The sequence below is a fragment of the Schistocerca gregaria genome, chromosome 8 (genome assembly GCF_023897955.1).
Source record: "Schistocerca gregaria isolate iqSchGreg1 chromosome 8, iqSchGreg1.2, whole genome shotgun sequence".
Taxonomy (NCBI): domain Eukaryota; kingdom Metazoa; phylum Arthropoda; class Insecta; order Orthoptera; family Acrididae; genus Schistocerca; species Schistocerca gregaria.
Window position 1 is genome coordinate 488,928,214 of NC_064927.1, and position 25,233 is coordinate 488,953,446.

Sequence of the window (25,233 nt, forward strand, 5' to 3'; positions counted from 1 at the left end):
AACAAGGCTATGAATATTGTTGAATCCTGCAGAAGGATATTCCTGCTCTGTCAGTGTGCAATGGGTCCTAATTTTTGAGACTTACTTTCAAATTTTATAACAGCAACATTAATGTGTGAGTTGCTGAATGAGTATGCCTAAGGTCAAAAAATAAAGTAACAAGAGTGCTTAATCTTGCATCAATATCTTTAATCATGAATGCTTACCTCAAACAAACCTTCAATAACTCTCCCAAGGACAAGTAGGTACACACTTCCACGTGCAAGTATAGGAGTTAAGAGAGTGATGAATGAAGTAGCAGCAAGTCCAAGCCCAAAAAGTCTTTTACCACCGATGCGTGTTGCTAGCCATCCTCCTGGTAGCTGGGTCACTATATACCCATAGAAGAAAGATCCAAGTACAAGACCTTGCATTTCACTGTCCCAGGGGAACTCTTGGCTCTATAGGAGGAAAAAATAAGATCAGACGCTTCTGCCCGATACATTTCATTTCATACTATTACCATGTGATAAACACCATCCTTATGTTCCATACATTTACGTCAAGAACACAAATATTCAATCATGTGGGTCACTTCATTCTGTTGTTATTAAAAACCTAATGGAACAGCAATAAAATGCTGACAATTTTAAGTCCACAACAGCAACATGTGTCACAGGACAGTATTAATTTATACATAATACAGCATTAATTAATATGTAATACAACATTAATTTATACATAATTACATATTTACATATCTAAAAACAAAGATGATGTGACTTACCAATCGAAAGTGCTGGCAGGTTGATAGACACACAAACAAACACAAACATACACACAAAATTCAAGCTTTTGCAGCCAACATTGCTTCATCAGGAAACAGGGAAGGAGAGGGAAAGACGAAAGCATATGGGTTTTAAGGGAGAGGGTAAGGAGTCATTCCAATCCCAGGAGCAGAAAGACTTACCTTAGGGGGAAAAGAGGAGACACACACACACAAACACACACACACACACACACACACACACACACACACACACACAAATGTCTGGCTATGTGCGGATGGGCGTGTGCGTGTGCGAGCTTTTGCCTGTCCTTTTTCCCCCTAAGGTAAGTCTTTCCACTCCCGGGATTGGAATGACTCCTTACCCTCTCCCTTAAAACCCACATCCTTTCGTCTTTCCCTCTCCTTCCCTCTTTCCTGATGAAGCAACCGTTGGTTGCAAAAGCTTGAATTTTGTGTGTATGTTTGTGTGTCTGTCAACCTGCCAGCACTTTCGTTTGGTAAGTCACATCATCTTTGTTTTTAGATATATTTTTCCCACGTGGAATGTTTCCCTCTATTATATTCATATCATTAATTACATATTAATTTATACCTGATGTCCATCCTATAAAAAAGAGAAAGTTCTTTCCTCAAATAAACAAAAAAATAATTATAGGCTTACATTATCAAAATCTATGAGTGCAATCTATTGTGAAACACATAGCCACAATGGTCATACACATAGTTCTTGAAAGTCAAGGACAGGTTCATCACTCTACTGTACTTGCAAGAAGGTGAGCAATACTATTCTTTCAAATAGTTTTTTTTTAATTATCTATAAGAACCAGCTGTAGAGTTGCGAGCACCATTTGATGAAATACACTTAAATTACTCCAGACTGACTGATCTCACTTTTAGTAACACAAACATCAAAACATTCAAATGTTACACATTATTGGCTGCCTAGTCCAGCACTAACACCTGAAGATATTAATCGAACAGCAGCTGGTTTGTTTGACAACATTTGTAATCAAATGTAAGAGAGCTCAACCAAAGGAACCATGTACAGTGCACTCCAGTAACTCTCTCTACAAGGAGGTCTATAGTTGGAACACAGTTTTGGGGTCAATAAGCAGCTGTGCATTTTTGTCAATATATTATTTTCCTATGTTACAATGTTTTGTACATTTGTATTCTCCTGGCTTGGGGTTGTTACTCCATGTTTGTTAGTGCATTATTGTGTCTCACCTACACTTCCATTTATAATTTCGCATTCTTTCATTTCTAACAATTGACTGTCTCCTGCAGTACTTCTGGCTACAACACAATATGTGTTTCAAATCTAATATGAAACAATACTTGTGTTCAATAAATTTTACTTCTGTAGTGCAAATGGCTGTTGCCATGACGAAGAGGCAGGACAATAACAACTCCCTCCCACAGTACAACACATGAAAACTGTATTGGCTTAGACAAGAAAATTATATGGCCTTATATGGTCAAGATCTACTGATCATAATACCTCCCGAGTTTAAAATTTCACTAACTCACTTTTCCAGATGGCCTGAAGGGAGAGCAGGGTCCTAAAGTAAGTTTTCCAGACAGACTGAATGGAATGCAAGGAGTATAACAGCAGGTTCACAGTCCTTGAGTCACCAGCAGCATCCATAGTGTGTGCAACGGCACTGTACAGAGATGCAAAGGAACAGAGCAGAACTATTTTTTATGTTGACACTAGCCTTATATTGGGTAGGATGCAGTTTGCTCCATCCAGCCATCCTGATTTAGGTTTTCTGCAGTTTTTCTAAACAATTTCAGGTGAACACTGGGGTGGTTCCTTCAGAAAGGACGTGAGCAACCACCTGTCCTATCCTCACAAAAATGTCATTGCATATTTTATGTATCAGTATAAATGAGACGCTTTTTATTAGCTTCACTACATTATGACGACAAACCCTTATTATGAGATGATCCATGGAAAAAAAAAAAAGAGAAAGATCCATGTGTTGCCAAAGGAGATATTAGATTGACTAGGGGATGTACAAATAATATAAGCATACTATTAAGGTGTTGCTTTCTACTATTTCTATGTTAATGGGGTACAAGCAACAGAAAGGCTGAATGGATAATGATTTTAGGTTTGACTGTGCAAAGCAAATCATGCTTTTGGAGAAATGGGCAAGTAGTTCACTTAATGTTAAACTGACAAGAAGCAAGGAGCCATGTTAGATAGTTCACACAGCTCTCATAAAAATATTTCTTCTCACTGGGGACAAATTACTACTGGTGTTTCACAGGGTTCAATTCTGGAACCACTTTAGTTCATGTTTATACAGAAATGGATCTTCCATTTTACACCTACAAAGTAACAATAGTGCTCTTTGCTGATGACAGAAACATCCTAATAAAGCCCAACAGAGTTTTAATAATAGGAGGAGCAATAAAGGAGATTACAAAAGTATTATAGATTGGTTCCCAGTAAATGATTTATAATTTACATCAGAAAAAAAAATCAGTCCATTTCGTTCTGTATAAGGCAAGACATATCATCTATAATTGGGAACAGGAGGTATGTAAATCAGATTGTCCAACACTTCTAGGTGTTATATTGATCAGAACGTGAATTGAAAATCACACATTAACGATCTTCTCGAAAGCTTGAGTTCAGTAGCATTTTCTCTGTGTGTAATTGCTGATTTTGGTGATTAAGCATTGGAATATTCAACTGATTTACATATTTCCATTCATTGCAGTCATATAGAATAGCTTTCTGGAGCAATTCCACATTGACACAAAGTGTAATATCTGCTGTTTTCAAACATAGTGTAGACATCTGTTTAAAAAATTTGGCACACTAACAGCAGACACACAATATAGTTACTCTCATATGAAGCTGAGAAGAATTGGGCACTATTTGCAGATACATTGATTGGGGGGAGGGGGCAAAAAAAAAAAAAAAAACTGAAAACCAAGACGGGTTGCGCAACAGAAACAAAAGTTGGTAGGCATGTTCCTTCATTTGAAAGATTATGTCTGCTCCAATTTTGCACCATTTGCATAAGAGTAGCACTAGTAGCATCACTGCGAGGATGCAAATCAGATTTTCTTTAAATACTTGCTGGAACAGTCATGAGATTGGACATAGTGAGTTGATGTTAGTCAAGAATGCCTTTAAGGTGATAAAGACACCATTATCAGCAAGTCACTAAGTTTGAATATGGCCATTTAATAGGGCTACAAGCAGCTGGATGCTCCTTCTGCAATACTGCAGAAAGACTTGGCAGGAATGTAGCCACTGTACATGATTGCTGGCAGTGGCCGCCATGAGACTATACAGTAACAAGATGAATAGACTACAGATGCCCACGAGGCATTAATGAGAGGAAAGACCATTAGGTTCAGTGTATCACTCTGGCACATCATATTGTATCTGCAGCAGCAATTTTAGCAGCAGTTGGCACCACAGTGACACAACAAACTGTTACAATTGGTTACTTCAAGGAGAGCACCGAGCCAGACGCCCTGTGGTGTGCATTCCACAGACCCCAAACCACTGCTATTTGCAATTCCAGTGGTGTCAAGTAAGAGATAATTGGAGGGTAGGGTGGAGATCTGTTGTGTCTTCTGGTGAAAGCTGTGGCCATGTGTTGGTTAGATGGAGGTCAGTTGATAGCCAGCACCCAACCTACCTTTGTGCAAGACACACTGGACCTCCATCTGGAGTTATGGTCTGCAGCACAATTTTGTATGACAGAAGGAGCACTCTTGTGGTTATCTCGTCCACCTTGACTGCAGAACCGTACATCAATGTGTTGATTTGACCTGTTGTGCTGCCATTCACGGACAGCATTCCAGAGAGTGTTTTCCAACAGGACAACACAAGTCCACAAACTGCTGTTGTAACCTGACATGCTCTATAGAGTGTCAATAGGTTGCCTTGCCCTGCTCCATCACCTGATACACCTCTGATCAAGCACATATGGGACATTGTTGGAGGACAACTCCCACATCATCCACAAACAGTATTAACTGTCCCTATATTACCAACCAAGCACAACATCCATAAAACTCCATCTCACAAACTGACATTCAGCACCTGCATGCATGTTTGCATGCTTTCATTCAACTTTCTGGCAGTTACACTGGTTATTTATGTACCAGCATTTCACATTTGCAAACAAGAATCATTTTTTGGTGTTGCAATTTTTTTTCCCATCAGTCTAATAGGAGCATTCATAAATGGTGATCACGATCCACAATACAATCTTACTTTTGCACAGAGAGAAGCAAAGTATATAGGCATTAAAATTTTGGCAGATAATTTTAAAAACAAGTTGAAATCATTTCTATTTCACAACTCCATCTGTTCATAGGTGAATTTCTGAACAGATATTATATATGTGGTTAGGTTATAATTATAAAATTTTGATATAGACTGATATAAAAATATCCAACATCATAAGAGGCCACCCTGTAGCTATGGTTTTCACAGATAAAATATACCTTACTTGTAAACCTACTGGTATATTCCATATCGCACTGAGTTATTGCGGGTATGGCCCATGGAAAATACATAAAATTAAATGAAGTCATGGATTACAGTAGGCATCAAAATTTATACCAAAAGGAAAAGCTATAACGGGTAAGGAACTTCAAATAATCCAGATACAGTGAAATTCTCCAAAAACTACAGTAAAATTCTAAACAAGTGATTGTAAATTGAGAAAAAAGATCTTCATTTCCTCTCATCCTCACAACAGGTGGGTGCACCTCTTCCCAGGGTCTGAACATCTGAGTAATCTTGTCGGCCTTTCTAACCTTCCCCAACCTCTCTCTCTCTCTCTTCTCCTTGAGGAATGAATTAATAGTCCTGAAAGCTAAGAATAGCTTTTACACTTTCAAACATGTCTATTGGTATTACCAGAGTTTTGCCACCTGATAGTAAGTACTGGTAGCCATTCTGACTCTGTTGTAATTTGAAAATTATGAGATACAAATTCTTATTGATATGAATTTAAAATTAATAATTCAGCTAACAAAACATAAGTATGTAGAATGTAACAAGAGTGGAGACTGGTGAAGCTTGCACCAGGGTCTCCAATATTGTCTTTAATCTTAATAATAATCAAATTAATCACAAATGAGAGATTACAAATATCTTTAAGTAATGCTTCCTAAGTGTTACTTAACAGATCATCAGCTAAGGCAGATAATCCTAATGCTACAGCTTCCTTGTGAAGAGAGTGCTGCTACAGAATGCAGGAGAAGCAATATGCTATTAACAAAATAAATATTCATAAGGATTGGAAAATACAGGGAAATTCAACATGAATAGAAGAATGACAAATGGCTATAGTGTATAATAATACATCAACGACATCTATCCTTGTAATATATGTCCACTGTTTCTATAACGTTTTTAAATGATGCCACATTCACTTTTACCTGTTATTGTTTTTATTTCACAATTACAATCTCCGTAATTATACCGTTTTCGAGCATCAAATCTTTGCCTGAAAATAGTACAAATGCTGAAATTGCAACAATAAAATAAAGGCAGTAACAGCTAAAGGAGAATATGATCATTTGAAAAAACATTGATTAGCATTACAGACAAAATAAAAGATATTTTAAAGTTTTTTAACATATTTATTGTAGTTGGTGAATCAATAGGGCAGCAATGAAAGCAAAGAGGTTCCAGTACAGTGATGTATATTGTATTTCTGACATCTCTGATGGTTAACTCTTAGTTTTCATTTTTCTGAATGAAATTTGTAGATGAAATATTTGTGTTTCTCAGCTAAGTGATGAATGTTAATCACTAATAAAGCAATTTAGCATTCTTCAAGGGTTTTACAATTGCATTAAATGCAGCAGATATACAATATCTACAGTGGTGACACTGGTTTAACAAATAAAGTACCAAATTTATGGAAATTAAATGCATGTGTGTAAATCCAGTTGACAATGAAACATGAGAATTTACAGTTATGAGATGGTAGGAAGGAGGAAACAGTGAAATACAAGTCACCACAGTTGAAGTTTCATCCACGATGGTTGTTGTAAGTGGCAGATCAGACACAGTTTTGGTCTCACAAGTTGTCCTCCATTTACCATCATTTTGGCCATGGAACTTAACAACTTTGTTTTTGCACAACTGGAAACAAATTTTTTCTATAGTGGTGTAACAAATGATAAGACAAAGCTCACATATTTGGTCAATCAACTTCATCAAAATTTTGCATCTGCGGTAAAGGTATCACTCTCATGCAATCAACCCGCAATTGAGATGAACACTGAAGTCACTGTTGACACAACTGGTTTACAGATCAGTGGAATAACAAGTTCCTCAATTATTATATCATGATGAGACGGGTCAAAACCCCTTCACAATCTTTCTGACATTTAAGAAGCAGTGCAACTGAAACATCAGCACTGGGTTTATTTATTAATGTGAACAAAATTGGAGTTAGAATGCGTATGCCTTATATGACAGTTTTATGCCTTATATCTAAAATGATGTAACCATGGTATAGAATTACTTCTCTAAGCAAATCTGCAGTCTGAATCAGTAAAAGTTAGGTTTCTTAATGTAGCAGTAAAAGTTAGGTTTCTTAATGTAACACTGACAAACCAAATATATATCTAATAATTAATGGAAAATCTTATATAAAGATGTGAAACAAATACTAACAAAGAGATAGAGGGGCTGGCCAGTACTTACCTCAGCTCAGTACAGCCGATAGATACACAAAAAACAACCGAAAATTTAAGTTCCTAGCTTTCGGAATAAATGTTCCTTCATTAGGGAGGAGAGAGGGGAAAGAAAGGGAAGAAAGGAAAGTGGATTTAGTTACTCACAACCCAGGTTATGAACCAACAGGGAAAGGAAAACAGGGAGGGTAGCAAGGATGGAGGCATGGTTATCAGAAGGAAGCCAAAGATATTCTACTGTAGGTACTGTGCCAGCTTCAAACCAAAGAGGATGCATACAGAAGTAAAGAGGTATATAGTATAAAGATGTAGGATGAAAAGATGCATGAATGGCTAAAGAGGAAGGGGAAAGAGGAGAAGACTGAAGAGTAAATGGGAGTGAGGTTGGTTAACGTAGGTTCAGTCCAGGGGGATGGCGGGATGAAAGGATGTGTTGGAGTGCAAGTTCCCATCTCCGCAGTTCAGAGGGACTGGTGTTGGGTGGGAGAAGCCAAATGGCACATACGGTGTAGCAGGTTCCTAGGTCCCTAGAATTATGCTGGAGGGCATGCTCCGCTACTGGGTATTGGACATCTCCTAGGTGGACAGTTCGTCTGTGTCCATTCATGCGCTCAGCCAGTTTAGTTGTTGTCATACCAATGTAAAAGGCTGTGCAATGCAGGCATGTCAGGTGATAAATGACATGTGTGGTTTCACACGTGGCCCTGCCTTGAATTGTGTATGTTTTACCAGTAGCGGGGCTGGAGTAGGTGGTTGTGGGGGGATGCATGGGGCAGGTTTTGCAGAGGGGTCGGTTACAGGGGTAGGAACCGCTGGGTACAGAAGGTAGTCTGGGAATATTGTAGGGTTTAACAAGGATGTTATGGAGGTTAGGGGGGTGACAAAAGGCAACTCTGGGTGGTGTGGGGAGAATTTTGTCAAGGGATGATCTCATTTCAGGGGTTGAGTTGAGAAAGTCATATCCCTGGCGGAGTAATTTACACTCCCATTTACTCTTCAGTCTTCTCCTCTTTCCCCTTCCTCTTTAGCCATTCATGCACCTTTTCATCCTACATCTTTATACTATATACCTCTTTACTTCTGTATGCATCCTCTTTGGTATGAAGCTGGCACAGTACCTACAGTAGAATATCTTTGGCTTCCCTCTGACAACCACGCCTCCATCCTTGCTACCCTCCCTGTTTTCCTTTCCCTGTTGCTTCATAACTTGGGTTGTGAGTAACTAAATCCACTTCCTTTCTTCCTTTTCTTTCCCCTCTCTCCTCCCTGATGAAGGAACATTTATTCCGAAAGCTAGGAACTTAAATTTTCGGTTGTTTTTTTGTGTATCTATTGGCTGTACTGAGCTGAGGTAAGTACTAGCCAGCCCCTCTATCTCTTTGTTAGTATTTGTTTCACAAATATATATCTACATCTACATCCATACTCCGCAAGCCACCTGACGGTGTGTGGCGGAGGGTATTTTGAGTACCTCTATCGGTTCTCCCTTCTATTCCAGTCTCCTATTGTTCGAGGAAAGAAAGATTATCGGTATTCCTCTGTGTGGGCTCTAATCTCTCTGATTTTATCCTCATGGTCTCTTCATGAGATATACGTAGGAGGGAGCAATATACTGCTTCTCTCTTCGGTGAAGGTATGTTCTTGAAATTTCAACAAAAGCCCATACCGAGCTACTGAGCGTCTCTCCTGCAGAATCTTCCACTGGATTTTATCTATCATCTCCGTAATGCTTTCGCGATTGCTAAATGATCCTGTAATGAAGTGCATTGTTCTCCATTGGACCTTTTCTATCTCTTCTATCAACCCTACCTGGTACGGATCCCACACTGGTGAGCAATATTCAAGCAGTGGGTGAACAAGTGTACTGTAACCTACTTCCTTTGTTGTCGGATTGCATTTCCTTAGGATTCTTCCAATGAATCTCAGTCTGTCATATGTTTTACCGACAATCAACTTTATAAGATCATTCCATTTTAAATCAGTCCTAATGCCTACTCCCAGATAATTTATGGAATTAACTGCTTCCAGTTGCTGACCTGCTATATTGTTGCTAAATGATAAAGGATCTTTCTTTCTTTGTATTCACAGCATATTACACTTGTCTACACTGAGATTCAATTGCCATTCCCTGCACCATGCATCAATTTGTTGCAGATCCTCCTGCATTTCAGTACAATTTTCCACTGTTACAACCTCTCGATATACCACAGCATCACCCGCAAAAAGCCTCAGTGAACTTCCAAAGTTATCCACAAGGTCATTTATGTATATTGTGAATAGCAACGGTCCTATGACACTCCCCTGTGGCACACCTGAAATCACTCTTACTTCGGAAGACTTCTCTCCATTGAGAATGACGTGCCGCGTTCTGTTATCTAGGAACTCTTCAATCCAATCACACAATTGGTCTGGTAGTCCATATGCTCTTACTTTGTTCATTAAACGACTGTGGGGAACTGTCTCGAATGCCTTGCGGAAGTCAAGAAACATGGCATCTACCTGGGAATTCATGTCGATGGCCCTCTGAGTCTCGTGGACGAATAGTGCGAGCTGGGTTTCACACGGTCATCTTTTTCTAAACCCATTCTGATTTCTACAGAGTAGATTTCTAGTCTCCAGAAAAGTCATTATACTCTAACATAATACGTGTTCCAAAATTCTACAACTGATCGACATTAGAGATATAGGTCTATAGTTCTGCACATCTGTTCGACGTCTCTTCTTGAAAATGGGGATGACCTGTGCCCTTTTCCAATCCTTCGGAACGCTACATTCTTCTAGAGACCTACGGTACACCGCTGCAAGAAGGGGGCAAGTTCCTTCGCGTACTCTGTGTAAAATCGAACTGGTATCCCATCAGGTCCAGCAGCCTTTCCTCTTTTGAGTGATTTTAATTGTTTTTCTGTCCCTCTGTCATCTATTTGGATATCTACCATTTTGTCATCTATGCGACAATCTAGAGAAGGAACTACAGTGCAGTCTTCCTCTGTGAAAAATCTTTGGAAAAAGACATTTAGTATTTTGGCCTTTAGTCTGTCATCCTCTGTTTCAGTACCATTTTGGTCACAGAGTGTCTGAACATTTTGTTTCGATCCACCTACCACTTTGACAGGAGACCAAAATTTCTTACGAGTTTCTGCCAAGTCAGTACATAGAACTTTACTTTCGAATTCATTGAACGCCTCTCGCATAGCCCTCTTCCCACTATATTTTGCTTCGCGTAATTTTTGTTTGTCTGCAAGGCTTTGGGTATGTTTATGTGTGCTATGAAGTTCCCATTGCATCCGCAGCAGTTTTCTAACTCGGTTGTTGTACCAAGGTGGCTCTTTTCCATCTCTTATGATGTTGCTTGGCACATACTCACCAAATGCATATTGTATGATGGTTTTGAACTTTGTCCACTGATCCTCAACACTATCTATACTTGAGACAAAACCTTTCGTGTTGAGCCATCAAGTACTCTGAAATCTGCTTTTTGTCACTTCTGCTAAACATTGGGCTTTCTCCATAGATGTATGTAATAAGCTGCTTAATAAATAAATAAATTGCTTCGAGTGTTGTAGAGGAGCTGCTTGACAGTACTAGTGCAAACCATCATAAAATTACACAGAACTGAACTTAGATATACTGGCAGAGGTTGCTGACTGAGTACAGGGAACAATCTCACTTCCACTGACACAGTTACAGAGCTCTCAACAGCAACAGATAACAGCAATAACAGAAGTACACTTATGTTCAGAAAATACAGAACACCTTGAACGACTAGAGACAGGACATTCATTTTCACAGGACATGTACATTAGTATGTTTTGCAGAAATGATTAGCATTTCAGTCACCTCGGTTCAGCATGTGGCCCCTTGCCTAGTAGGCACTGGGTCCGCCATGGACCCTGATAACTAGTTCCATGTGTGAGGGCATCAATGTGTACAAGGTGCACATGGCGTCCTGTTGCATACCCATCCATGCTGCACTCACCTGGTTCCAAAGTTCATCTATGGTGGTTGGCACTGGGTCACAGTGCTGCACCCGTCGTTTCACCGTATCCCACACATTTTCAATTGGCGACAAGTCTGGTAAACTGACAGGCCAGAGAAAATGGGATACTTCCTTAGAGTGGTTGAGTCTGTATTTTGACACAGCTTGCCACAAAGCTCAAAAGAGCACCCCAGTCCAACTGATGTTCGTCTACAAAGTAAATTTGCTGTTAAGTAATTTGTGATCATAGAGTGATGTTCTACCAGACAGGTGAATCCTGATAACTTGACAACCAGATGGGAAGCTGCATGGTGTAACAACATGTGCTCAAAGGTGGCAGGCTCAGGTCCATAATCAAGGATTACATGACAACAATAACAACAGGAGACCGAGTGTTCGTGAGGAATGTCTTGGGACAGAGCAAAGGGGTGCATGGCATTACAGATAAAATACTGCCACAATACGCAAGTCCTGATCAGGTTATCAAAATCTTGACATATGTAAGTTTTTTGGCAGAGCATGTCCATTCTCAGAACCATAAACATGGTCATCTGAGCCAGCTGAAGCAGGCCGGTCAAAGAGTCGATAAAAAGTGTGTTTTTGATTCTCCAGTACTCCCTGCTGTTTCCTCACCCACGTCCCAGGGTTTGACCTTAGGAGGGGAAGATTGATGTATGTCTGTCAATACATTGCTTGTGGTACGAGCATTAGTTCGCGCGCAGTAGAAGCAGTCACATGTGCTAGCAACAAGCTGATGGACTTGCCAATTTGAAGTACAACATGCTGTTGATTGGAGTCTGGTGTGCAAAGTCACAGAGAGGAAGTGCCACTGGCCATCACAGTTGAGGAAGTGCAATCCAGCTGATGCAGTAGGACTCTGGCACAACCTGCTGCAAGCTGAGGACAGCAGGTGATGTATGAAGTTACATATCTTTCACTGTCTAGTTGAAAGCTGGGTACAAAGTTCGGAGGGTTTTATTGGTTTGTCTCCTTGTATTTGGTTTAGTAACTGTCTTTGGTGTCCAAAAATTTTATTTGAACAGCCAGTACAAAACTGGCTCAGTCTGAGGGTAGCTGACACAGAGTGTCATTTCTTGCAAATTAAGAAATATATGTCACAGTATGTTAGTCAATGAAAATTTCATTTGAATATGCATTATAAGCCTGTACCTGTTTTGAGAGTAACTGCCACAGTGTGTTAGCATACATAAATGTTTTTGAACATTTCTTGCAAGTTAAAGAATGGATGTCACAGTGTGTTAGTGGCCGAAAATATAATTTGAATAGCCAGTATAAAACTGTCTATTCAGAGACACTGTCCCACAGTGTGTTAGCAGACATCAATGCTTTTAAACATCTGTTTAAAGTTAAAGTGTGCATGTCACTGTATGTTAATGGTGGAATATTTCATTGGAACAGCTAGCACAAACTGTTTCTATTTGGCAATAGTCATCACCGGGTGTTAGCACCCTTAAATGCATTTGAATGTGTGTCTCTAGTTAGAGAATGTGTGCTACTATCTCTTAGCAGTGGTTAACTCGTATGATAAGCACTGTATAAAACAGTTACTACTTTAGTAGCAACTGCCGCAGCTATAGCATTCTTGTCAAAGTATGTCATACACTCATACACCATTAACGGTCTGACAGTTTGCACGGGTGTATACATCAGTTCATTCTCTGAAGGTAACTGGTTCCAGCGAACTGTAGCATTTAAGTTTGTTGGAAGTTCAATATCTTCTTTTTAAGAACACTGTTGGTTAGAGCATGTAAATTGCAACTTTATGAAAGTCTTAATATTTTCATATTTTAAAGTGTTTAATATTCTGCATATGTTATTTAACAAAGAGTAATTGCTGCTGTGGGGTATTCCCCATAGTTCTCAGCTAGTCTTTAAGAAAAAATAAATAATAACAACATTGGTGGGCTAGTGCCCCTAAGTTTATTTATTATTCAGTATATGTTAATTTTAACAAAGTAATTGCTGCTGTGGGGTAGCCCCATAAATTTTACATCGGGAAAAGTTTTTAAAATACCTATTGCTCAGTGACAAATTGAGTGTAACTTCATTTGTCAATAAATTGTTATTCTAAAAGTTCAGTGGCTTTCACTCCAGGACCATGCATTCTGGCTTACCAGCTTCCTTCTTTTCACTGTGTGTGTAAAGGTGGTACACTGTTGATCAATAATTTATATTTCTTCTTAATTTGGTCTAAGTCAGCAACATTTTGAGGTAATGCACACATTACTGATCAGTCCATTTGGAGATGATAGGTGAAACTGGCTTTTATAGCTTAGCAAGTCATTCAGTGAGTTCAGCCTGCACTGTGATACATGAGCAGTTGTCATCCCGACAGTCCGTTGTGCTGGCCCAGTAAAGCAGAACCCGGCAGGACAGTCCAGGCTGAGAGTGATTAGAATCACTTTTAGACCAAGTCCAAGAACCTCTGACAGCAAACTGTATAGGCAGTGGAGAATAATTTGCCATTGTTTCACAATATATATTTTCCTTTTTGCAAAGAGCAAGGGCAGTGGGCAGGAGGAGAAGCAAAGTGGCAGTGGTGCAGTGATAAGACACAGGACTCATATCTGCAAGGATGATGGTGATCATTTCCCTAAATCACCTAAGATGCATGCTGGGATGGTCCCATTGAAAAGGCAAGGCTAATTTTCTTCCCTGTCCTTCCCAAACCCAAGCTTGCGTTCCATCTATAATGACACTGATCACAGATGGTACATTAAACAGTACTATTTCTTCCTTCTGTTATTAAAAAAAAACTGCTGCTGATTGAAAGACAGTATTATTATGCTAGACACAGAGTGCTGACCAAGTTTTTACAGAACATAACTACTTTGGAAACCAGGATTCCATTTTTAAAATGAAATGACACTTTCTGTTGAACTATCCTTTCTACTATGTTGACGAATTTTCAAATGCAAGCTTACTAAATACACGGCTGGCCAGCAATCTGGTAATGCCCCAAAAGGGCGAAGTGCATTGTTGATATTAAATAACTTCGCAACCAAGACTGTTTTTATTTTGAAATAATTTAACACCAATTGTTGCAGCACCTTGGCACAATGGAAAGGATAATGCTTCATTAGAATACATTATTAAATTTCTATGTTATTTTATGTGGTGAGAAGTTTAGTACACACAACTGCTACCGCTGGCAGCAACAATGGCTTTATCACGTGATGTTGCAGAACTCTGGGAGAGAATACGGGAAGCGACTGCCACAACCAACGATGCCATGCTGGTACGGGTATGGAAAGAATTCGATTACCGTATTGACGTCTGCCAGGTCACTCATGGTTCGCATATCGAATGTATGTAAAAAAACTTTCAGAGTTCCTCCATAAAGTGCAATATGTATGACATCTGTACAATGTTTAGTCCTTGTGCATTAAATAAGTGAAAGTGTTCATAGACATTTTGGACTCCATGTACAATCTTTCAAAGTAAATCTTGAGTTATCTACCCAGCAATATTAAATGCATAAGAGATACTAAACCTTTATTTAAACAGAAAGAGCGTCAGTCTTCTGTAGTGCTCTTCCAAGAGTGTCATGTAAAGGGCTTTTATGTGGTGAGAAGTTTAGTACACACAACTGCTACCTCTGGCAGCAACAATGGCTTTATCATGGCCAGGCAATTCAAACTAAGCTTTCATGATAGGAACAGGCCCATCATTCAAAACTGCTTCAAATTTATGCAAGAATTCATCAATCTCGGTGCCTGGTGGGTGGCGGCGACTTCAATGGATAAGTGATCTGGGGAGCTTGTTACCTAGGGCAATAAACACTCTCCTGTATTGAAATGGGTTGGAACAGTATGGATATATGCAATTTTGCATTGTATTATTGAAAGATAACATCAAAGAATTTTGAAGATGGTCGGTTGGTCGATTGGGGAAGGGGACCAAACAGCAAGCTCTTCTGTTCCGTGATTAAGACTGATGAAACCAAGGAAGGAACTAGAACAGAAAAGTCTAGTCAAGAGGAAGGAGAAGGTGTAATGGGCAGACAAAGATGTAAAAGGAATGTTGGGACAGTAGGAAATGTAAAGAGCACGAGAGGGGTGTCCTAGAGATACTATGCACGTTCAGGGACCAGCACTGCCAACGAGCCTTCCTGATCCCTACACCATACCATGACCATGACAACAGGTAAAACATCTGTGGAAGAAGACACAAGAAACAGAGAAACAATATGGCATGAAAGACTAGACAAAACACAGGAAAAAGATTAGAAAAACATGGCCAGTGTGGAGGCAAGGCCAAGCTCTCTATAACCAACACCAGTGCTAACTGAGGGACTCCAGTTCCACAGGGAAGTTCAGTTACTTAAACTTAGGACAAACTGCTTTCATAAAGAAAACTGAGGACAGATGTAACCATGCAAGGGTCACCCGCAAACACCAGGAGAAGGAAAGTGGGAGGGTGCATTTTGTGCAAAGGACCAAATGGTGGGGGCAGTCCATCAAAATATGGATCATGATAATGAGGCTGTGCAGCAACAAAGGGGAGCGACTCATTGCACAGCACAAATCCATAGATCAGCCTAATATAGCTGATGCAAAGATGGCAGAGGATGGTAGATTTCCAATGGGAGAGGTGAAGGGATGAATGCCCAATGGTGGGAGTCTCCTTGATTGCAAGTAATTTGCAGGAGTGGTCAGCTCACAAATGAGCAAAAAGGGATTTGACATAAAGCTGCAAATCCATCCCTGGAGAGGTCACAGAGAACAGGGGGAGGGTGGCTGTCCCCTCCTCCATCTCCATCCCCACACCCCCACCCCCACCCCACCCCCCGCCACCGCCAGATGGTCGGTCAGTGGGACGGTGGGATACCCACATGGCCGGTAACACAAAGGAAACCAACTGAGCATGCAGCATTGCCAACATTAGGTCGTGGATGGCGGAAACCAAGGGGTGGCAGGGGAAAACATCAAATGATAGCCTGAAAGCCACTCATTGATTCTATACATAACAAAACTCAGGTGAGGGAGGACTATTTAAAAAAGCAGATGATCTGATAGACAGCCATCAGGTCCATGGTAAACACCCACATATGGCAGCCAGGAGAAGGTGTTCCACACCAACAGAAGACTTTACGACATATCCCACAAGATCAGTGGATTTAAAGCCATTGGTACAGAAAACAACAGGAGGGAAGCAAGGCAGAGCTCAACTGGTAAACCGACCTGAGGGTGGGCAGCAGGTGGGCGATCTCCCAAAGCCACAAAAAGAATAGAATAGGAAGGATGAGCAGGCGAAGAGCAGGTAGTGATGGAACAGGAAACAAGAAGCTGGGATCGCTGAACCGAAAGCGGAGGGGATCCCAGTGTCAACCAGATGACTATCAACAGGGCTAGTGAGAAAGGCACCAGAAACTGAATGGGTACCACAACGGTGATCTAGGTCCAAGAGGAGTTGCTGATCCATAAACTTCACAAACGTAGTCCAGGCGAGACAGAACTAACGCCCAATAAAGGTGGAGAGTGGAATGATCTGTGCCACAGGAGGTGTGGGCAAGGAAGCACGAGTTTACAAAAACGGCCAAACTTCAGAGGGAATGTGTGGTGCAACCAAGTAAGCTTGTTGTCAAAAAGAAGACCCGTGAAATGGGATTGGAGGAACCACAGTTGGGCATTGGGCATTGAGGTAGAGCTCTGAGTCAGTATGGACAGTAGTAAAGTAACAGAAATTGTGCAAGAGTGTTCGCACAGAAGTGCACCAAAAGGCACCCTGGAGCTGTTGCTCCACAGACCCTAAGCCCATTACAAGTGATGAGAAAAAGCATGACACTAGACATTGGCCCCGGTGGAATGTCATTCTCCTGTGTCTGTGGAGAGCTGACAATGGTGCCAACCCAAACTGAATGACTGATGGGACAGGAACTGTTGAATAAAAACCAGATGGTGGTCCCAAAGCCCCATCTATGGGACATAAACAGGATGTGGTGGTGCCAAGCAATGGTTTCAACATGGCAGATTCTAGTACCTTTACCTCAGTGTTCCACGTACAGGCTCGCTATGACAGGTAATAATGGACTACACATCATCATACCATTGGTTTGTTCCAAAAAAAATTTCTGGTGTATATGACCCAAGTTGATGTCAAAACATACCAACAAAGTTCTGTGAAACAATCATCAAACTTTTTTGCCTTAGTTCTGAGGAATGATAAAGATGAACTCTCATACTGATGGAGACATCAAAACTGACCATAATACCATATCCCAGAGCAGCAACTGACTGAGGCAATGCACAAATTCAGCAAAGTTATGAAAGTGATGTTCACTCTTCCCCACATATTTGGTGGGAATGCACATTAATGATTTTATCAGCTTCATATGTAGATGCACCAATATTACTACCTTTGGGTCTTAAAGGAATTTTATCCTTGAGTACCTTAGGAAGGCCTCACAGTCAAGGTGGCACTGTTGTTTGTGTTTTTAGTGCCTTAATGATGTTACATGACAAGCCTGACTCACTGAGAAGAGTCATCACTTCCTTCTCAATTTTATTCATGGAACCTACATCTATACTGTGGATAAAATGAAAACAATAAGTCAACAAAACACCCAGAAGAATACCATTAAGCAATAACTCCGAGAAAACCTAAAATCACACAGCATGACCAATCAGTAAGGGCAAAAAAAGTAATTCTATGTAAAAAAGGAGGCTGAATTCTGCTTGACAATGGTTAATGTTGGTCCATAGTAGACAGCCAAATCCGAGAGCAGATCCCCATACAATGCATACTGCAGACACAACTTTGATAATATAGTAGGTGTTAGGTAGTCCAACTACAACAAAAGACTATACTACCTTCTGTCAATCTTTAATTTCAGATTGTAGATTTTTATTGTTTTTCATTCTACTGAATGCCTTAGATCAAAGGTCATGGGTGACACTCATAATTAATTTCTAATTAACCTTGTTACCTCCAAACTGTTCTCTCATTTATCAGGTGCTGGAAAGACACACTAAAACCTACTATTTTAACTACATCACATTTTTCTACTGATAGGTAAAAAATAAAACTGCATGTAAAGATCATTAAAAAATAAAGTAGTGCAAATTTTGCAAATACTCACATATGTTATTGTTCCATTCTGATCCACAGATGTTCTGTTGGAAGACATGGCCACTATGGCTACACTCATGTTGACTCTGAGAGCATAAACATTGCAGAAACCAAGGAAAGCCATCAGTGCAACAAAGTACCTACGAGGCAGTCCATATGTCCAGCGCCACCTATTAACAACATTTAAAAAATTCTAGTTTCACAGAATATGGTGAAAGCATCAGAAGTAAATATAAAAGACACAATACTTTAAAGACAAAGATTCCAAGACTTACCAAGCTGGAAAGCGCCGGCAGACAGGCACAATGAACAAAACACACAAACACACACACAGAATTACTAGTTTTCGCAACCGATGGTTGCTTCTTCAGGAAAGAGGGAAGGAGAGGGAAAGACGAAAGGATGTGGGTTTTAAGGAGTCATTCCAATCCCAAAGACTTCCCTTAGGGGGAAAAAAGGACAGGTGTACACTCGCGCGCGCGCGCGCGCGCGCGCGCACACACACACACACACACACACACACACACACACACACACACACACACACACACACACACACACACATATCTCCATCCGCACATACACAGACACAAGCAGACATATTTAAGGGCAAAGAGTAAGGGCAGAGATATCAGTCAAGGTGGAAGTACAGAGGTAAAGAAGTTGTTGAAAGACAGGTGAGGTATGAGCGGCGGCAACTTGAAATTAGCGGAGGTTGAGACCTGACGGATATCGAGAAGAGAGGATACACTGAAGGGCGAGTTCCCATCTCCGGAGTTTGGATAGGTTGGTGTTGGTGGGAAGTATCCAGATTACTCGGACAGTGTAACACTGTGCCAAGATGTGCTGGCCGTGCACCAAGGCATGTTTAGCCACAGGGTGATCCTCACTACCAACAAACACTGTCTGCCTGTGTCCATTCATGCGATTGGACAGTTTGTTGCTGGTCATTCCCACATAGAAAGCGTCACAGTGTAGGCAGGTCAGTTGGTAAATCACGTGGGTGCTTTCACACGTGGCTCTCCCTTTGATCGTGTATACCTTCCGGGTTACAGGACTGGAGTAGGTGGTGGTGGGAGGGTGCATAGGACAGGTTTTACACCGGGGGCAGTTGCAAGGGTAGGAGCCAGAGGGTAGGGAAGGTGGTTTGGGGATTTCATAGGGATGAACCAAGAGGTTACGAAGGTTATGTGGATGGCGGAAAGACACTCTTGGTGGAGTGGGGGATGGATCTCATTTCGGGACAGGATTTTAGGAAGTCGTATCCCTGCTGGAGAGCCACATTCAGAGTCTGATCCAGTCCCGGGGAGTATTCTGTCACAAGTGGGGCACTTTTGGGGTTCTTCTGTGAGAGGTTCTGGGTTTGAGGGGATGAGGAAGTGGCTCTGGTTATCTGCTTCTGTACCAGGTCGGGAGGGTAGTTGCAGGATGCGAAAGCTGTTTTCAGGTTGTTGGTGTAATGGTCGAGGGATTCAGGATTGGAGCAGATTCGTTTGCCACAAAGGCCTAGGCTGAAGGGAAGGGACCGTTTTGATATGGAATGGGTGGCAGCTGTCATAATGGAGGTACTGTTGCTTGTTGGTGGGTTTGATGTGGACGGATGTGTGAAGCTGGCCATTGGACAGATGGAGGTCAACGTCTAGGAAAGTGGCATTGGATTTGGAGTAGGACCAGGTGAATCTGATGGAACCAAAGGAGTTGAGGTTGGAGAGGAAATTCTGGAGTTGTTCTTCACTGTGAGTCCAGATCATGAAGATGTCATCAACAAATCTGTACCAAACTTTGGGTTGGCAGGCTTGGGTAACCAAGAAGGCTTCCTCTAAGCGACCCATAAATAGGTTGGCATACGAGGGGGCCATCCTGGTACCCATGGCTGTTCCCTTTAATTGTTGGTATGTCTGGCCTTCAAAAGTGAAGAAGTTGTGGGTCAGGGTGAAGCTGGCTAAGGTGACGAGGAAAGAGGTTTTAGGTAGGGTGGCAGGTGATCAGCGTGAAAGGAAGTGCTCCATTGCAGCGAGGCCCTGGACGTGCGGGATATTTGTGTATAGGGCAGTGGCATCAATGGTTACAAGGATGGTTTCCGGGGGTAACAGACTGGGTACGGATTCCAGGCGTTCGAGAAAGTGGTTGGTGTCTTTGATGAAGGATGGGAGACTGCATGTAATGGGTTGAAGGTGTTGATCTACGTAGGCAGAGATACGTTCTGTGGGGGCTTGGTAACCAGCTACAATGGGGCGGCCGGGATGTTTGGGTTTGTGAATTTTAGGAAGTAGGTAGAAGGTAGGAGTGCGAGGTGTCGGTGGGGTCAGGAGTTTGATGGAGTCAGGTGAAAGGTTTTGTAGGGGGCCTAAGGTTCTGAGGATTCCTTGAAGCTCCGCCTGGACATCAGGAATGGGATTACCTTGGCTAACTTTGTATGTAGAGTCGTCTGAAAGCTGACGCAGACCCTCAGCCACATACTCCTGATGATCAAGTACCACGGTCATGGAACCCTTGTCAGCCGGAAGAATGATGATGGATCGGTCAGCTTTTACATCACAGATAGCATGGGCTTCGGCTGTGGTGATGTTGGCAGTAGGATTAAGGTTTTTCAAGAAAGGTTTGAAGAGGGTGATTTTGAGGAAGAGGAGGTGGGTCCCGCTGTGATGGAGGACGGAACTGTTGCAGGCAGGGTTCAATTTGGATAGTGTCTTGGGGAGTTGGATCATTAGGAGTGGGATCAGGATTGTTTTTCTTCATGGCAAAGTGATATTTCCAGCAGAGACTACGAGTGTAGGACAGTAAATCTTTGACAAGGGCAGTTTGGTTGAACCTGGGAGTGGGGCTGAAGGTGAGGCCTTTGGATAGGACAGAGGTTTCGGATTGGGAAAGGGGTTTGGAGGAAAGGTTAACTACTGAATTGGGGTGTTGTGGTTCCAGATTGTGTTGACTAGAATTTTGAGGTGTTGTGGGGAGTGGAGCTGGACGTGGGAGATTAAGTAGATGGGAGAGACTGGGTTTGTGTGCAATGAGGAGGAGGTTGAGGTTTGTTGGAAAGGTTGTGGAGGGTGAGTGAGTTGCCTTTCCGGAGGTGGGAAACCAGGAGATTGGATACTTTTTTGAGGTGGAGGGTGGCATGCTGTTCTAATTTGCGGTTGGCCTGTAGGAGGATGCTATGTACAGCCGGTGTGGATGTGGGAGAGGAAAGATTGAGGACTTTGATTTGGGATAGGAGTTGACGGGTGTGTTCATTGTCCGAGTCGATGTATAGGTGAAGGATTAGGCGGGTGAGGGCTATGGATTGTGCTGTTTGGAACTGGTATAAGGAATGATGGAAAGAAGGATTGCAGCCAGAGATGGGAACTTTAAGTGTGAGGCCTTTGGGAGTAATGCCAAATGTCAGACAATCCTGAGTAAATAAAATATGGGAGCGTAATCTGGCTAGGGTGAAGGCATGTTTGCGGCGGGAATGTAAATGAAATTTAATGGGGTCGTTGTAGGGATGTTATGAGGTTGTGAGGTTGATATGGTATTAGAACCAACACTTTTTCGACTTTTTTCACACCTTTATCTCTCCCTATATAAATTTCTATTTACTTTCACTTTAACCTCATATTACCCTTTCCACCTTCTAATACCATGTCAACCTCACAACATCCCTACAATGACCCCATTAAATTTTATTTACATTCCCTCCGCAAACATGCCTTCACCCTAGCCAGATTACGCTCCCATATTTTATTTACTCAGGCTTGTCTGACATTTGGCATTACTCCCAAAGGCCTCACACTTAAAGTTCCCATCTCTGGCTGCAATCCTTCTTTCCATCAGTCCTTATACCAGTTCCAAACAGCACAATCCATAGCCCTCACCCGCCTAATCCTTCACCTATACATCGACTAGGACAATGAACACTCCCGTCAACTCCTATCCCAAATCAAAGTCCTCAATCTTTCCTCTCCCACATCCACACCGGCTGTAAATAGCATCCTCCTACAGGCCAACCGCAAATTAGAACAGCATGCCACCCTCCACCTCAAAAAAGTATCCAATCTCCTGGTTTCCCACCTCCGGAAAGGCAACTCACTCACCCTCCACAATCTTTCAAACAAACCTCAACCTCCTCCTCATTGCACACAAACCCAGTCTCTCCCATCTACTTAATCTCCCACTTCCAGCTCCACTCCCCACAACACCTCAAAATTCTAGTCAACACAATCTGGAACCACAACACCCCAATTCAGTAGTTAACCTTTCTTCCAAACCCATCTCCCAATCCGAAACCTCTGTCCTATCCAAAGGCCTCACCTTCAGCCCCACTCCCAGGTTCAACCAAACTGCCCTTGTCAAAGATTTACTGTCCTACACTCGTAGTCTCTGCTGGAAATATCACTTTGCCACGAAGAAAAACAATCCTGATCCCACTCCTAATGATCCAACTCCCCAAGACACTATCCAAATTGAACCCTGCCTGCAACAGTTCCGTCCTCCATCACAGCGGGACCCACCTCCTCTTCCTCAAAATCACCCTCTTCAAACCTTTCTTGAAAAACCTTAATCCTACTGCCAACATCACCACAGCCGAAGCCCATGCTATCTGTGATGTAAAAGCTGACCGATCCATCATCATTCTTCCGGCTGACAAGGGTTCCATGACCGTGGTACTTGATCATCGGGAGTATGTGGCTGAGGGACTGCGTCAGCTTTCAGATGACTCTACATACAAAGTTAGCCAAGGTAATCCCATTCCTGATGTCCAGGCGGAGCTTCAAGGAATCCTCAGAACCTTAGGCCCCTTACAAAACCTTTCACCTGACTCCATCAAACTCCTGACCCCACCGACACTTCGCACTCCTACCTTCTACCTACTTCCTAAAATTCACAAACCCAAACATCCTGGCTGCCCCATTCAGCTGGTTACCAACCCCCCGCAGAACGTATCTCTGCCTACGTGGATCAACACCTTCAACCCATTACATGCAGTCTCCCATCCTTCATCAAAGACACCAACCACTTTCTCGAACACCTGGAATCCGTACCCAGTCTGTTACCCTCGGAAACCATCCTTGTAACCATTGATGCCACTGCCCTATACACAAATATCCCGCACGTCCAGGGCCTCGCTGCAATGGAGCACTTCCTTTCACGCCGATCACCTGCCACCCTACCTAAAACCTCTTTCCTCGTCACCTTAGCCAGCTTCATCCTGACCTACAACTTCTTCACATTTGAAGGCCAGACATACCAACAATTAAAGGGAACAGCCATGGGTACCAGGATGGCCCCCTCGTATGCCAACCTATTTATGGGTCGCTTAGAGGAAGCCTTCTTGGTTACCCAAGCCTGCCAACCCAAAGTTTGGTACAGATTTGTTGATGACATCTTCATGATCTGGACTCACAGTGAAGAACAACTCCAGAATTTCCTCTCCAACCTCAACTCCTTTGGTTCCATCAGATTCACCTGGTCCTACTCCAAATCCAATGCCACTTTCCTAGACGTTGACCTCCATCTGTCCAATGGCCAGCTTCACACATCCGTCCACATCAAACCCACCAACAAGCAACAGTACCTCCATTATGACAGCTGCCACCCATTCCATATCAAACGGTCCCTTCCCTTCAGCCTAGGCCTTTGTGGCAAACGAATCTGCTCCAATCCTGAATCCCTCGACCATTACACCAACAACCTGAAAACAGCTTTCGCGTCCTGCAACTACCCTCCCGACCTGGTACAGAAGCAGATAACCAGAGCCACTTCCTCATCCCCTCAAACCCAGAACCTCTCACAGAAGAACCCCAAAAGTACCCCACTTGTGACAGAATACTCCCCGGGACTGGATCAGACTCTGAATGTGGCTCTCCAGCAGGGATACGACTTCCTAAAATCCTGTCCCGAAATGAGATCCATCCCCCACTCCACCAAGAGTGTCTTTCCGCCATCCACATAACCTTCGTAACCTCTTGGTTCATCCCTATGAAATCCCCAAACCACCTTCCCTACCCTCTGGCTCCTACCCTTGCAACTGCCCCCGGTGTAAAACCTGTCCTATGCACCCTCCCACCACCACCTACTCCAGTCCTGTAACCCGGAAGGTATACACGATCAAAGGGAGAGCCACGTGTGAAAGCACCCACGTGATTTACCAACTGACCTGCCTACACTGTGACGCTTTCTATGTGGGAATGACCAGCAACAAACTGTCCAATCGCATGAATGGACACAGGCAGAGACAGTGTTTGTTGGTAATGAGGATCACCCTGTGGCTAAACATGCCTTGGTGCACGGCCAGCACATCTTGGCACAGTGTTACACTGTCCGAGTAATCTGGATACTTCCCACCAACACCAACCTATCCAAACTCCGGAGATGGGAACTCGCCCTTCAGTGTATCCTCTCTTCTCGATATCCGTCAGGTCTCAACCTCCGCTAATTTCAAGTTGCCGCCGCTCATACCTCACCTGTCTTTCAACAACTTCTTTACCTCTGTACTTCCACCTTGACTGATATCTCTGCCCTTACTCTTTGCCCTTAAATATGTCTGCTTGTGTCTGTGTATGTGCGGATGGATATGTATGTGTGTGTGTGTGTGTGTGTGTGTGTGTGTGTGTGTGTGTGTGTGTGTGTGTGTGTGTGTGTGCGCGCGCGCGAGTGTACACCTGTCCTTTTTTCCCCCTAAGGGAAGTCTTTCCGCTCCCGGGATTGGAATGACTCCTTAAAACCC

The 25,233-nt window shown here is 42.4% G+C and overlaps 1 protein-coding gene across 4 annotated transcripts in view; it reads right to left on the reverse strand.

Annotated features, from left to right (window-relative positions):
* LOC126285382 (vesicular glutamate transporter 1-like) overlaps positions 1–25,233 on the reverse strand; it is a 136,712-nt gene that overhangs the window by 93,811 nt on the left and 17,668 nt on the right. For all 4 annotated transcript variants that reach the window (XM_049984720.1, XM_049984719.1, XM_049984721.1 and 1 more), the window contains exons 3-4: positions 18,541–18,700; positions 207–440 (exon numbers count right to left, since the gene is read on the reverse strand). In XM_049984720.1, the coding sequence (XP_049840677.1) occupies positions 207–440; positions 18,541–18,700 (394 nt within the window). The remainder of the gene's footprint in view (positions 1–206; positions 441–18,540; positions 18,701–25,233) is intronic.